The sequence below is a fragment of the Plectropomus leopardus genome, chromosome 22, assembly GCF_008729295.1.
Source record: "Plectropomus leopardus isolate mb chromosome 22, YSFRI_Pleo_2.0, whole genome shotgun sequence".
Taxonomy (NCBI): Eukaryota; Metazoa; Chordata; class Actinopteri; order Perciformes; family Serranidae; genus Plectropomus; species Plectropomus leopardus.
In genome coordinates, this window is record NC_056484.1 from 4,425,081 (window position 1) to 4,441,490 (window position 16,410).

A 16,410-nucleotide genomic window follows, 5' to 3' on the forward strand; every position below is an offset into this window, starting at 1 on the left:
TCTGGTTGTGTGTCTGTGAGTGAGTGTGTGTGCACAAATTTAGACACAACTAACAAGCATTGTTAAAGCACTGAAGGCACATTTTATCATTTATCATGATCAAATCATTCATATCTTATCTGATATATACTTTATATCGTTCATAATAGTGTATTTAGTGTGTTTTCCTGTCAGATTCGCTCGCAGCACGCAGAAAAAGCGGAGCTCGGGCCGTGGTGCGTCCAGCGTGAACGGTCTGACAGCTCAACACTGACGCTGAAAGCAAGCGACCGATATTAGATGGAAAATCGGCGCGATTTTTGGCTGTTCCGTTGACAACGGTACGTAAAGGATCACTGTGGAGACAGACCTTTTTTAAACAGTAAGATTCTTTTTGTTTAACTTGAAACAAAATCGCTGTTTTGTAACACACCAGACTCACAACATTCAGAGTCGACGGAAATAAAAAAAAAACTCCCAAAATAGTCTTTGTTTGTCTAACTACTGTTCAAACAATCACCAACCTTTGTTTGTTTAAAATATTCTTTAATGCAGCCAGTTAGATGTCAGATTATACTGGCTCTAGACACATTAAGAGTATTTTGTATTTAAATGGAGTCTGGTGGGTTTGGTGAGAGCGATTTTGTGGCTGATTCTGGTTAAACAAAAAAAGGATCTTAGTTTTTAACAAAAAAATCGATTTCTGTCGGATCCTTTCTGTAATGCTGTCAGGAGGACTGTAGCTGCAGTCATGGTGCTAAATACTGGACCAACTGCAAATATTGTTCCCTTTAGTCACTTAAGACACAATAACATAAGAAAATAAGGTCCAAGTTGGAAAATACAAACGTTACTCCTCAAAGGCAAATGGATTTAACGTATCGTAGCTTATTGTAGTCCATAGCCCAAACATACAGAGAGAAGTTTCATGTTATGACGGCGTACTTAAACCTCCTCCTTAAAATTAATGTCTAAATTAAATACTTCAACAAAAGAATTCATATGGATACATATTGCAATAAAGTGTGACGTGGTGTACAGTGTGTTCAACAGTTATAAAAAGCAAACTTGCGTCACTGTGCTTGTTTTAAGTGCGCGCGTCTGCCGAGTGGAGCTGCAGGCAGCCTCACTTTATGATTCAGCACTGAAAAATATTCGCAGGTGCTCCTCTGCATCTTTGTTCTCCGTTCTGACCGTCTCCCTTTTTGACCTCTCATCGTGATGTTTTCTCAAATGTCTGCACAAGGTGTTGGAGCCCCGCTTCAACGTGGAAGCACTCGCCCTTCTGCTCAACATTCCCCCCAACAAAACCCTGCTGAGACGCCACCTGGCAACACATTTCCACCTGCTCATCGGCTCCGAGGCGCAGCGGCTCAAGCAGGACTGTCTGGAAAACCCAGACTACACCGTCCTCACCGCCACTGCCAAGGTCAAGGTACGTGTCCGTCTACTGAATCACAGACAAATCTAAAATGTGTCACAGAGGACACGTAACGCTGATTCTAGTCTGGATTAACGGGCTGGTATGATTTTTTTAACACGTTTTTTATGGCTTACATCAGTACGACTTTTTTTTTTTATCACTTTCTTATGACAAACGATACCATGACAAGATTATCATTTTTCTAATGAAATCCAATACTATGACATTACTATCATAAAACATACACACGTACTGTAGTATCTGTACATATTAAACATAAAGACATACTATGCTGTGATGTTTCTCATCACCTTTTAAATGACATACTACATTTGAATCAGTTTTTAATGGCATACCATAATATGACATTTATATTACTTTATTTGTTGACATTTATTCTATGACCTTTATCTTTTTTAATGACATACTAAGATATTTTTATGTTTTCTTCAATGACATATCTCAACATTTTATCACTTTTTTAACCAAATATTATCATTTTTCAACTGCTTTTTAACAATGTGCCATACTAGGATATTTTTGTCAATTTTTTATGACATATAATACTATGACATTTTTATCACTTTTTAAATGACATACTATGATTTTTTTTCATGTTTTACTCCTCTGTTGATGAGTTTTGTCTTGTTTTGTGCAACTGTTTTAAGCAACAGCGATATCTTAATATTTAATTTCCAGAACACATGAAAGACATAAAAAAATTCAGTTCATTATTTCAGCTGTACTTTAAATTAAAATAAAATAATTATAAAATCTCGTGCTGGCCGAACGCTTACGGTTTTCTTTTTCCTGCGACAGCCGAGACGCCTGTCATTTGGAGGCTTTGGCACTTTGAGGAAAAAACGTCAGGATGATGGCGAGGAGTACGTCTGCCCCATGAACGTGGAAATGCCGAAGAGCAGCAGCTTCCAGAGGGGAGTCCGAATCTACGAGGGACAGCTCGACCACCTGGAACAGGCATGAAGCTGTTTCCTCTCATAGCTTCCTACATATAATTTGATAATAAAGTATCATAAAAAGTTACGTTGGCTTGTGATGGGAGCATTTTTAATGGAAGTTTGTTTATTTTGTAGGTGGGTTGTGTGTTGCCTGACCCCTCTGTGTTTGTTTTGGCAGATGGAGGACTCCGAAGGGACTGTGAGACAGATAGGAGCATTTTCTGAGGAAATCAACAACCTAACGGTGAGACACTGCCGCTGTACGACCAGACGAGAGCTTCTGAAAGTTCTGATGGCCGAGTGCCCGTTTAAGGGAAGTTTGGGATTTTTCTAAGTGGGGCTGTATGAGATACAGCAGACGGGGGTCAGCGTGCTCCCGTTTAGGGTCTCATACAGCATCACTTCAAAAATCTTTGAAGACATTTGATATTTTTTCATCGACTTTTGTTATTACATACTATTTTTTTTTACAGTTTTTATGACGTACGACATGCTGACAATTTCTATCGCTTTTTTCATGACACATTACACGATGACATCTTTTAAAAAAATATCAATATCTAAGTTTTTTTTATAACTTTGTGACAATATACTGGCTTTTTTTTCTCCTTTTTTATGACATACTGTAATCTACGACATTATATACTATCAAATTTTTACGACAAATGAAAGTATGACTTCAAAAACGCGTATTGTACTAAGACATTTCCATCACTTTTTTTAAGGCAGACTATGCAGTGACTTCTTTTTTTTTGACCAGATTTAAGTTTAAACTTAAGTCTTTGTGTGTTTCAGAGCATGCTGAAGGAGGACGAGTTCTTTCAGGAAATCTCCGTAGACACAGCAGAAACTGATCACAACGTTGGCGTGTGACTGAGACTGTGAAAAAAGAAGAAACTGTGCCATCTACAACCCTCCTCCCACCGAGCTTTGTAGAACATGTGAGACCTCCACTTTTACAGTATTTTTATCTTTCAGACGTACAGCCATAGCTTTCATGACCATATATATTTATTGAAGCAGAATATAATGCATGAACTGAAAGTGCAAGATTTCATTTCGTACCTCTCCTTATTCAAGCTTTTGTATTTTCAGTAATCAGTGAGGTTAGCATGATTGCTAGTTTTTATTTTTATTTGTTTTTAGTGTAGTACTCAAGTTTTTATGTCCCTCAGCTGCAGTCCGAATCATCTTTGTCTGTAGTACGTTACGTTCCTTTGTGTTATCTTTTACAGTGAGTTCATTTTAGGTACCGCAAACATTCACCCATTAACTTTAGTGATATCGAGCCGGACTGTTTTACTTTCCCAGATTTTTGGATCTCTGTAGATTTCTGCCTCCTCTCCAGTTCAATGGAGAAAACTGGGATTTTGTTTGTGGTGCTCACATCACATAACATTTACATTTTTACTGTTTTTGTTGCAGTGCATCTTTTGAGAAGGAAATCTCAGAGGCAGATATCTTACAACTTGAACCAAAAAAAAACTGCACGGCTAGGTACCACTAAAGGAAATGAGAAAATGTTTTTAAAAGAATGATCAAGCATTTTAAGAAAACACATTTGCTTTCTTTCCAAGGATTAGGTGAGGGGATCAGGCTACAGCCAGGAGGTTATTAGCTTGGCATGAAAACTCACTAGTTAACACAAATCTCTCTGAAAAAAAAAACAAAAACTCGCTGTTCACCACAAAAGTTAATTCTCCCTAAAACAACAAATTGACCAAATAAGATGTTTGAAACTTTCCTCTCTGCTGCCAGTCTTTATGCAGCGCTAATAAAGTCCTGGCTTTAGCTCTTTATTTACCAAGCGGTAATGATTCTGTCATCTATTTCTGGCATTAAAGCGTTCTCCTTACTTTTTAAGAAATGGCATGACTGCAAGCAAACATGGAAACCAAAGTCTTTCTTTTTAAATTTTTGGTAATAAAAACCACGAAAATGCATTTTCTTTGTCAGCTCAATTAACAGTGACAGTTCAGCCACATAATTGATCTGTTTGATTTGGGGGTGAAATGTCCTTTAAGCAGCTCAACATTGTTGTGATCAGACACTTGTAAATGAGGATGATTCACAGGTTTGACAATGAGTCCACCAAAGTACAAAATAAAAATCAAAGCATAAAGAATTCAGTAGCATTTTTTTAATGTTGCATATTCAAACACGATGAGCCACTGTTGCCAGACTTGCAGCAAAGACTTATTAGTAACCACATCACGTTCCAAAAAATCACTTAACATGTTTTAGCAAATATTGACATCTTTGACATAACAACAGATATAGAGGGGCAGATGTAACTGTAAAACATTCGCAACAGCAGTAATGGAATAATGAATATAATTCTGTGTAGATGAAGCCAGTGGTCACAAATCTTATACTGTGCATAAAAAAAGCTTTGCAAGTGTTAAGGCACTCAGTAAGCAGCCAGTAAACCTCAACTCCTCTGATATTGTTTGAAACAGAGTTGGAATCACATCCTCATTTTCAAGCTCTCCATCAAAACATTTTTACTTACATCATCTGCTCTTCTTACTTTTTTCAGTCTCAAACAAGCCCAAATATGTACCATTTGCCACCCCTTTCATTACACTTCCTGATTACATTTATTGGTCCGTGCTGTAATTCTGCTGCATGATCAATATCATGGCATAAATAGAGTATACCTAGTGCAATACCCACTGCAACTATATGAGTGCTTTAATGCTTTCAGGGTAGAGCGTATAATAAACAAACGGCCTATTATGCCCAAACCTCCTTTCCTCGATGTGGACGGATGTCTAGAAGGTGAACCTGCGGCTGCTGGCGTGGCCGACTTTGTCCAGATTGGGGTTGCAAGCGAACTGGATCATTGGCGGAGGACCACACATCAGGATCAGAGTGTCATCACTTGGAGGCGGCAGGTGTTCCCTCACCATGTCTTCACTGATGAAGCCTTGGCTGTATTCCCAGCCTGAAACAGAGAAGTTCCTGAAGTTTAACATTTTACACATGACTTTCTTTGTGCTATTTTGGATGACGCAGAATACTATCATATCTTGCATTTTCTGGTCATTTTCAAAAACATACTACACAATGACATTTTTGCAAGTCTTTGTTGTTTTCAACATGGTGTAATATTATGTTTTTGGTCTTTTTTTAAAAAACATTCTATGCTATAGCATGTCTCTGCATCTCTGCAAGTTATTTTATGTGGTTTTATGTTTTAAAATATTGTGACAAGTCATACCATAGCATAGAATGTTGCAAAAATAGCCAAAAACACCATAATATAACATGTCTAAAAAATGACCGAAAAAGCAAGGCTATAGTATGGCAAAAATGTCAAAATACGACATGTCCCAAAAACAGCCGGAAGCCACTTTAAACCAAATAAAATAGCCTTCCGAAACACGTCATAGCAAAGAAAGTTGCAAAAAGTGCACAAAACTATATAATTTCTCACATGGAAAAAATGACCAAAAAAGCAAGGCTATAGTATGGCAAAAATGTCAAAATATGACATGTCCCAAAAACAGCCTAAAGTCACTCTAAACCACATAAAATAGCCTTCCGAAACACGCTATAGCAAAGGAAGTTGCACAAAGAGCCCAAAACACCAAAATTTCTCATGTGGAAAAAATGGACAAAAAAGCAAGGCTATAGTATGGCAAAAATGTCAAAATATGACATGTCCCAAAAACAGCCTAAAGTCACTCTAAACCACATAAAATAGCCTTCCGAAACACGCTATAGCAAAGAAAGTTGCAAAAAGAGCCCAAAACACCAAAATTTCTCATGTGGAAAAAATGGACAAAAAAGCAAGGCTATAGTATGGCAAAAATGTCAAAATATGACATGTCCCAAAAACAGCCTAAAGTCACTCTAAACCACATAAAATAGCCTTCCGAAAGACGCTATAGCAAAGGAAGTTGCACAAAGAGCCCAAAACACCAAAATTTCTCAATTGCAAAAAATGGATAAAAAAGCAAGGCTATAGTATGGCAAATTGTCAAAATATGACATATCCCAAAAAAAAGCTGAAAACCACTTCAAACCGCATTAAATAGCCTTCAAAAACACGCCATAGCAAAGAAAGTTGCAAAAAGTGCCCAAATCACCAAAATTTCTCATGTGGAAAAATTGACTGAAAAAGCAAGGCTATAGTATGGCAAAATGTCAAAAAATGACATGTCCCAAAAACAGCCTAAAGTCACTTTCCACCGCATTAAATAGCCTTCTGAAACATGCCATAGCAATGAAAGTAACACAAAAAGCCCTAAATACCCAAATTTCGCATGTGGAAAAAAATGACCAAAAAAGCAAGGCTATAGTATAGCAAAAATGTCAAAAAATGACATGTCCCAAAAACAGCTGAAAACCACTTCAAACGACATAAAATAGCCTTATGAAACACGCCATAGCAATGAAAGTAACACAAAAAGCCCAAAATACCAAAATTCCGCATTTGGAAAAAATGGACAAAAAGGCAAGGCTATAGTATGGCAAATTGTCAAAATATGACATATCCCAAAAACAGCTGAAAACCACTTCAAACCACATTAAATAGCCTTCAAAAACACGCCATAGCAAAGAAAGTTGCAAAAAGGGCTCAAAACATCAAAATTTGGCACGTGGAAAAAATGACCAAAAAAGCAAGGCTATAGTATGGCAAAAATGTCAAAATATGACATGTCCCAAAGACAGCTGAAAACCACTTGAAACCACATTAAATAGCCTTCAAAAACACGCCATAGCAAAGAAAGTTGCAAAAAAACCCCCAAAACACCAAAATTTCTCATGTGTAAAAAATGGACAAAAAAGCAAGGCTATAGTATGGCAAAAATGTCAAAAAATGACAAATCCCAAAAAACAGCTGAAAACCACTTTAAACCGCATTAAATAGCCTTCAAAAACACACCATAGTAAAGAAAGTTGCAAAAAGGGCTCAAAATTCTATAATTGCTCATGTGGAAAAAATGACCGAAAGAGCAAGGCTATAGTATGGCAAAAATGTCAAAATGTGACATGTCCCAAAAACAGCCTAAAGTCACTCTAAACCACATTAAATAGCCTTCAAAAACACGCCATAGCAAAGAAAGTTGCAAAAAAAAAGCCCAAAACACCAAAATTTCTCATGTGGAAAAAATGGACAAAAAAGCAAGGCTATAGTATGGCAAAAATGTCAAAATATGACATGTCCCAAAAACAGCTAAAAACCATTTCAAACCACATTAAATAGCCTTCAGAAACACACCATAGCAAAGAAAGTGCAAAAAGGGCTCAAAATTCTATAATTGCTCATGTGGAAAAAATGACCGAAAGAGCAAGGCTATAGTATGGCAAAAATGTCAAAAAATGTGACATGTCCCAAAAACAGCCTAAAATCACTAAACCACATTAAATAGCCTTCAAAAACACGCCATAGCAAAGAAAGTTGCAAAAAAAAGCCCAAAACACCAAAATTTCTCATGTGGAAAAAATGGACAAAAAAGCAAGGCTATAGTATGGCAAAAATGTCAAAATGTGACATGTCCCAAAAACAGCCTAAAGTCACTTTCCACCGCATTAAATAGCCTTCTGAAACATGCCATAGCAATGAAAGTAACACAAAAAAGCCCTAAATACCCAAATTTCGCATGTGGAAAAAAATGACCAAAAAAGCAAGGCTATAGTAGGCAAAAATGTCAAAAAATGACATGTCCCAAAAACAGCTGAAAACCACTTCAAACGACATAAATAGCCTTAAAACACGCCATAGCAATGAAAGTAACACAAAAAGCCCAAAAACCAAAATTTCCGCATGTGGAAAAAATGGACAAAAAAGCAAGGCTATAGTATGGCAAAAATGTCAAAATATGACATATCCCAAAAACAGCTGAAAACCACTTCAAACCACATTAAATAGCCTTCAAAAACACGCCATAGCAAAGAAAGTTGCAAAAAGGGCTCAAAACATCAAAATTTGGCACGTGGACAAAAAAAAAAATGACCAAAAAAGCAAGGCTATAGTATGGCAAAAATGTCAAAATATGACATGTCCCAAAAACAGCTGAAAACCACTTGAAACCACATTAAATAGCCTTCAAAAACACGCCATAGCAAAGAAAGTTGCAAAAAAAACCCAAAACACCAAAATTTCTCATGTGTAAAAAATGGACAAAAAAGCAAGGCTATAGTATGGCAAAAATGTCAAAAAATGACAAATCCCAAAAAAGCTGAAAACCACTTTAAACCGCATTAAATAGCCTTCAAAAACACACCATAGTAAAGAAAGTTGCAAAAAGGGCTCAAAATTCTATAATTGCTCATGTGGAAAAAATGACCGAAAGAGCAAGGCTATAGTATGGCAAAAATGTCAAAAATGTGACATGTCCCAAAAACAGCCTAAAGTCACTCTAAACCACATTAAATAGCCTTCAAAAACACGCCATAGCAAAGAAAGTTGCAAAAAAAAGCCCAAAAACACCAAAATTTCTCATGTGGAAAAAATGGACAAAAAAGCAAGGCTATAGTATGGCAAAAATGTCAAAATATGACATGTCCCAAAAACAGCTAAAAACCATTTCAAACCACATTAAATAGCCTTCAAAACACACCATAGCAAAGAAAGTTGCAAAAAGGGCTCAAAATTCTATAATTGCTCATGTGGAAAAAATGACCGAAAGAGCAAGGCTATAGTATGGCAAAAATGTCAAAAATGTGACATGTCCCAAAAACAGCTGAAAAGTCACTCTAAAACCACATTAAATAGCCTTCAAAAAACACACGCCATAGCAAAGAAAGTTGCAAAAAAAGCCCAAAAACACCAAAATTTCTCATGTGGAAAAAATGACAAAAAAAGCAAGGCTATAGTATGGCAAAAATGTCAAAAAAAATGACATGTCCCAAAAACAGCTGAAAACCACTTTAAACCACATTAAATAGCCTAAAAAACACGCCATAGCAATGAAAGTAACACAAAAAGCTCAAAATACCAAAATTCCTCATGTGGAAAAAATGACCAAAAAAGCAAGGCTATAGTATGGCAAAAATGTCAAAATATGACATATCCCAAAAACAGCTGAAAACCACTTGAAACCACATTAAATAGCCTTCAAAAACACGCCATAGCAAAGAAAGTTGCAAAAAAAGCCAAAAAACACCAAAATTTCTCATGTGGAAAAAAAATGGACAAAAAAAGCAAGGCTATAGTATGGCAAAAATGTCAAAATATGACATGTCCCAAAAACAGCGAAAACACACTTCAAACAACATAAAATAGCCTTTAAAAACACGCCATTGCAAGAAAGTTGCAAAAAAGCCCAAAATACCAAAATTTCTCATTTGGAAAAAATGACAAAAAAGCAAGGCTATAGTATGGCAAATTGTCAAAATATGACATGTCCCAAAAACAGCTGAAAACCACTTCAAACCGCATAAAAATAGCCTTCAAAAACACACCATAGCAAAGAAAGTTGCAAAAAGTGCCAAAATCAAAATTTCTCATGTGGAAAAAAATGTGGAAAAATTGCAAGGCTATAGTATGGCAAAAATGTCAAAAAATGTCAAATCCCAAAAACAGCTGAAAACCACAAAACCGCATTAAATAGCCTTCAAAAACATGCCATAGCAAAGAAAGTTGCAAAAAGGGCTCAAAAAACTATAATTTGCTCATGTGGAAAAAATGACCAAAAAGAGCAAGGCTATAGTATGGCAAAAATGTCAAAAAATGACATGTCCCAAAAACAGCTGAAAACCACTTTCTAAAACCGCTTAAATAGCCTAATGAAACACGCCATAGCAATGAAAGTAAAAACACAAAAAGCTCAAAAATACCAAAATTCCTCATGTGGAAAAAATGACCAAAAAAGCAAGGCTATAGTATGGCAAAAATGTCAAAATATGACATATCCCAAAAACAGCTGAAAACCACTTGAAACCACACATTAAATAGCCTTCAAAAACACGCCATAGCAAAGAAAGTTGCAAAAAAAAGCCCAAAACACCAAAATTTCTCATGTGGAAAAAATGGACAAAAAAGCAAGGCTATAGTATGGCAAAAATGTCAAAATATGACATGTCCCAAAAACAGCTGAAAACACCACTTCAAACGACATAAAATAGCCTTATGAAACATGCCATTGCAAAGAAAGAAACAAAAAAGCCCAAAATACCAAAATTTCTCATTTGGAAAAAATGGACAAAAAAGCAAGGCTATAGTATGGCAAATTGTCAAAATATGACATATCCCAAAAACAGCTGAAAACCACTTCAAACCGCATTAAATAGCCTTCAAAAAAAACACGCCATAGCAAAGAAAGTTGCAAAAAGTGCCCAAAAATCACCAAAATTTCTCATGTGGAAAAAATGACTGAAAAAGCAAGGCTATAGTATGGCAAAAATGTCAAAAAATGACAAATCCCAAAAACAGCTGAAAACCACTTTAAAACCGCATTAAAATAGCCTTCAAAAACATGCCATAGCAAAGAAAGTTGCAAAAAGGGCTCAAAAAACATCAAAATTTGGCATGTGAAAAAATGACCAAAAAGAGCAAGGCTATAGTATGGCAAAAATGTCAAAATATGCATGTCCCAAAAACAGCTGAAAAACCATTTCAAAACCGCATTAAATAGCCTTCAAAACACACCATAGCAAAGAAAGTTGCAAAAAAAGGGCTCAAAAATTCTAAATAATTGCTCATGTGAAAAAATGACCAAAAGAGCAAGGCTATAGTATGGCAAAAATGTCAAAATATGACATGTCCCAAAAACAGCCTAAAGTCAACTCAAAACCACATTAAAATAGCCTTCAAAAACACACCATAGCAAAGAAAGTTGCAAAAAGTGCCCAAATCACCAAAATTTCTCATGTGGAAAAATTGACTGAAAAAAAGCAAGGCTATAGTATGGCAAAAATGTCAAAATATGACATGTCCCAAAAACAGCTGAAAAGTCACTCTAAACTACATAAAAATAGCCTTTCCAAAACACACCATAGCAAAGAAAGTTGCAAAAAAAGCCCAAAACACCAAAAATTTCTCATGCGGGAAAAATGACAAAAAAGCAAGGCTATAGTATGGCAAAAATGTCAAAAAATGACATGTCCCAAAAACAGCTGAAAACCCCTTTAAACCACATAAAATAGCCTGCCAAAACACGCCATAGCAAAAAAGTTGCAAAAAAGTGCCCAAAACTCCATAATTCCTCATGTGGAAAAAAAATGACCGAAAAAGCAAGGCTATAGTATGGCAAAAATGTCAAAATATGACATGTCCCAAAAACACTGAAAACCACCTGAAACCACATATAAAAAGCCTTCAAAAACACACCATAGCAAAGAAAGTTGCACAAACAGCGCAAAAACACAAAAAAATTTCGCATGTGGAAAAAATGACCGAAAAAGCAAGGCTATAGTATGGCAAAAATGTCAAAATATGACATGTCCCAAAAACAGCTAAAGTCACTCAAAACCACATTAAAATAGCCTTCAAAAACACGCCATAGCAAAGAAAGTTGCAAAAAAAGCCCAAAAAACACCAAAAATTCTCATGTGGAAAAAATGACAAAAAAGCAAGGCTATAGTATGGCAAAAATGTCAAAATATGACATGTCCCAAAAACAGCTAAAAACCATTCAAACGACATAAAATAGCCTTAAAAACATGCCATAGCAATGAAAGTTGCAAAAAAAGCCCAAAATACCAAAATTTCTCATTTGGAAAAAATGGACAAAAAAGCAAGGCTATAGTATGGCAAAATGTCAAAATATGACTATCCCAAAAACAGCTGAAAAAACCACTTCAAAACACATTAAATAGCCTTCAAAAAAACACCATAGCAAAGAAAGTTGCAAAAAAAGTGCCAAAAATCACCAAAATTTCTCATGTGGAAAAAATGACCAAAAAAGCAAGGCTATAGTATGGCAAAAATGTCAAAAAATGACATGTCAAATCCCAAAAACAGCTGAAAACCACTTTAAACCGTATAAAATAGCCTTCAAAAACATGCCATAACAAAGAAAGTTGCAAAAAGGGCTCAAAACATCAAATTTGGCATGTGGAAAAAATGACCGAAAAAGCAAGGCTATAGTATGGCAAAAATGTCAAAATATGACACATGTCCCAAAAACAGCTAAAAACATTTCAAAACCGCATTAAATAGCCTTCAAAACACGCCATAGCAAAGAAAGTTGCAAAAAGGGCTCAAAATTCTAATTTGCATGTGGAAAAAATGACCAAAAGAGCAAGGCTATAGTATGGCAAAAATGTCAAAATATGACATGTCCCAAAAACAGCTGAAAAGTCACTCTAAACCACATAAAATAGCCTTCAAAAACACACGCCATAGCAAAGAAAGTTGCAAAAAGTGCCCAAATCACCAAAATTTCTCATGTGAAAAAAATGACCAAAAAAGCAAGGCTATAGTATGGCAAAAATGTCAAAATATGACATGTCCCAAAAACAGCTAAAACCACTCTAAACTACATAAAATAGCCTTCCGAAAAACACGCCATAGCAAAGAAAGTTGCAAAAAAAAGCCAAAAAACACCAAAATTTCTCATGCGGAAAAAATGACAAAAAAGCAAGGCTATAGTATGGCAAAAATGTCAAAAAATGACATGTCCCAAAAAAACAGCTGAAAACCCCTTTAAACCACATAAAATAGCCTCCAAAACACGCCATAGCAAAGAAAGTTGCAAAAAGTGCCCAAAACTCCATAATCCTCATGTGGAAAAAATGGGACCAAAAAAGCAAGGCTATAGTATGGCAAAAATGTCAAAATATGACATGTCCCAAAAACAGCTGAAAAACCACCTGAAACCGCATAAAATAGCCTTCAAAAACACGCCATAGCAAAGAAAGTTGCAAAAAAAGGGCGCAAAACACCACAATTTCGCATGTGGAAAAAATGACCGAAAAAGCAAGGCTATAGTATGGCAAAAATGTCAAAATATGACATGTCCCAAAAACAGCTAAAAACCACTTTAAACAACATAAAATAGCCTTAAAAACACGCCATAGCAAAGAAAACAAAAAAAGCCAAAAATACCAAAATTTCTCATGTGGAAAAAATGACAAAAAAGCAAGGCTATAGTATGGCAAAAATGTCAAAATATGACATATCCCAAAAACAGCTGAAAACCACTTCAAAACGCATTAAAAATAGCCTTCAAAAACACGCCATAGCAAAGAAAGTTGCAAAAAAAAGCCAAAAACCAAAATTTCTCATGTAGAAAAAATGACAAAAAAGCAAGGCTATAGTATGGCAAAAATGTCAAAATATGACATGTCCCAAAAACAGCTGAAAACCACTTGAAACCACATAAAATAGCCTTCAAAAACACACCATAGCAAAGAAAGTTGCAAAAAAAAGCCCAAAAAACACCACAAAATTTCTCATGTGGAAAAAATGGACAAAAAAGCAAGGCTATAGTATGGCAAAAATGTCAAAATATGACATGTCCCAAAAACAGCTAAAAACCATTTCAAACCGCATTAAATAGCCTTCAGAAACACACCATAGTAAAGAAAGTTGCAAAAGGGCTCAAAATTCTATAATTGCTCATGTGGAAAAAATGACCAAAAAAGCAAGGCTATAGTATGGCAAAAATGTCAAAATATGACATGTCCCAAAAACAGCTTAAAGTCACTCTAAAACCACATTAAATAGCCTTCAAAAACACGCCATAGCAAAGAAAGTTGCAAAAAAAGCCCAAAACACCAAAATTTCTCATGTGGAAAAAATGGACAAAAAAAAGCAAGGCTATAGTGGCAAAAATGTCAAAAAATGACATGTCCCAAAAACAGCTGAAAAACACTTTAAAACGCATTAAATAGCCTAATGAAAAAACACGCCATAGCAATGAAAGTAACACAAAAAGCTCAAAAACCAAAATTCCTCATGTGGAAAAAATGACCAAAAAAGCAAGGCTATAGTATGGCAAAAATGTCAAAATATGACATATCCCAAAAACAGCTGAAAACCACTTGAAACCACATTAAATAGCCTTCAAAAAACACACCATAGCAAAGAAAGTTGCAAAAAGTGCCCAAATCACCAAAATTTCTCATGTGGAAAAAATGACTGAAAAAGCAAGGCTATAGTATGGCAAAAATGTCAAAAATGTCAAATCCCAAAACAGCTGAAAAACACTTTAAACCGCATTAAATAGCCTAATGAAACACACCATAGCAATGAAAATAACAAAAAAGCTCAAAAACCAAAAATTCCTCATGTGGAAAAAATGACCAAAAAAGCAAGGCTATAGTATGGCAAAAATGTCAAAATATGACATATCCCAAAAACAGCTGAAAACCACTTGAAACCACATAAAATAGCCTTCAAAAACACACCATAGCAAAGAAAGTTGCAAAAAAAGCCCAAAACACCAAAATTTCTCATGTGGAAAAAAATGGACAAAAAAGCAAGGCTATAGTATGGCAAAAATGTCAAAATATGACATGTCCAAAAAAACAGCTAAAAACCATTTAAAACCACATTAAATAGCCTTCAAAACACACCATAGTAAAGAAAGTTGCAAAAAGGGCTCAAAATTCTATAAATTGCTCATGTGGAAAAAAAAATGACCGAAAGAGCAAGGCTATAGTATGGCAAAAATGTCAAAATATGACATGTCCCAAAAACAGCTGAAAACCACTTGAAACCACATTAAAATAGCCTTTCAAAAACAACGCCATAGCAAAGAAAGTTGCAAAAAAAAAAAAAACACCAAAATTTCTCATGTGGAAAAAATGACCAAAAAAGCAAGGCTATAGTATGGCAAAAATGTCAAAATATGACATATCCCAAAAACAGCTGAAAACCACTTGAAACCACATTAAATAGCCTTCAAAAACACGCCATAGCAAAGAAAGTTGCAAAAAAAGCCAAAAACACCAAAATTTCTCATGTGGAAAAAATGGACAAAAAAGCAAGGCTATAGTATGGCAAAAATGTCAAAATATGACATGTCCCAAAAAACAGCTGAAAACCACTTTCAAAACCACATAAAATAGCCTAATGAAACACGCCATAGCAATGAGAAAGTTGTAACACAAAAAGCTCAAAAAATACCAAAATTCCTCATGTGGAAAAAATGACCAAAAAAGCAAGGCTATAGTATGGCAAAAATGTCAAAAAATGACATGTCCCAAAAACAGCTGAAAGCCACACTCTAAATCACATAAAATAGCTTGCAAAAACGCCATAGCAAAGAAAGTTGCATAAAAAGCCCAAAATACCAAAATTTCTGAATGTGGAAAAAATGGACAAAAAAGCAAGGCTATAGTATGGCAAAAATGTCAAAATATGACATGTCCCAAAAACAGCTAAAAACCATTTCAAACCGCATTAAATAGCCTTCAGAAACACACCATAGCAAGAAAGTTGCAAAAAGGGCTCAAAATTCTAATAATTGCTCATGTGGAAAAAATGACCGAAAGAGCAAGGCTATAGTATGGCAAAAATGTCAAAAAATGACATGTCCCAAAAACAGCTCAAACCACTTAAAAACCACATAAATAGCCGTCAAAAACATGCCATAGCAAAGAAAGTTGCAAAAAAAAGCCCAAAATCACCAAAATTTCTCATGTGGAAAAAATGGACAAAAAAGCAAGGCTATAGTATGGCAAAAATGTCAAAATATGTCATGTCCCAAAAACAGCTGAAAACCATTTCAAAACCGCATTAAATAGCCTAAAAACACACCATAGCAATGAAAGTAACAAAAAGCAAAAAAAAAATACAAAAATTCCTCATGTGGAAAAAATGACCAAAAAAAAGCAAGGCTATAGTATGGCAAAAATTGTCAAAATATGACATGTCCCAAAAACAGCTGAAAACCACTTTAAACCACATAAAAATCGCCTTCAAAAACATGCCATAGCAAAGAAAGTTGCACAAAGAGCCCAAAACACCAAAATTTATGGCATGTGGAAAAAATGACCAAAAAAGCAAGGCTATAGTATGGCAAAAATGTCAAAATATGACAAATCCCAAAAACAGCTGAAAAACCACATAAAATAGTACATAGAATATGTCCAAAACACGCCATAGCAAATAGAATTTTGCAAAAAAAATGGCCAAAAATGCTATAA

At 35.3% G+C, this 16,410-nt stretch overlaps 2 protein-coding genes across 2 annotated transcripts in view; one reads left to right on the forward strand and one right to left on the reverse strand.

Moving 5' to 3' along the window:
• LOC121961393 (liprin-beta-1-like) overlaps positions 1–4,486 on the forward strand; it is a 37,287-nt gene extending 32,801 nt beyond the window's left edge. The window contains exons 22-25 of the mRNA XM_042511370.1: positions 1,226–1,414; positions 2,222–2,380; positions 2,540–2,605; positions 3,157–4,486. Of these exons, the coding sequence (XP_042367304.1) occupies positions 1,226–1,414; positions 2,222–2,380; positions 2,540–2,605; positions 3,157–3,234 (492 nt within the window). The 3' untranslated portion in view covers positions 3,235–4,486. The remainder of the gene's footprint in view (positions 1–1,225; positions 1,415–2,221; positions 2,381–2,539; positions 2,606–3,156) is intronic.
• Positions 4,487–16,410, reverse strand: part of LOC121961396 (NADH-cytochrome b5 reductase 3) — a 28,890-nt gene continuing 16,966 nt past the window's right edge. Inside the window, exon 9 of the mRNA XM_042511375.1 lies at positions 4,487–5,308. Coding sequence (XP_042367309.1) covers positions 5,136–5,308 — 173 coding nt within the window. The 3' untranslated portion in view covers positions 4,487–5,135. The remainder of the gene's footprint in view (positions 5,309–16,410) is intronic.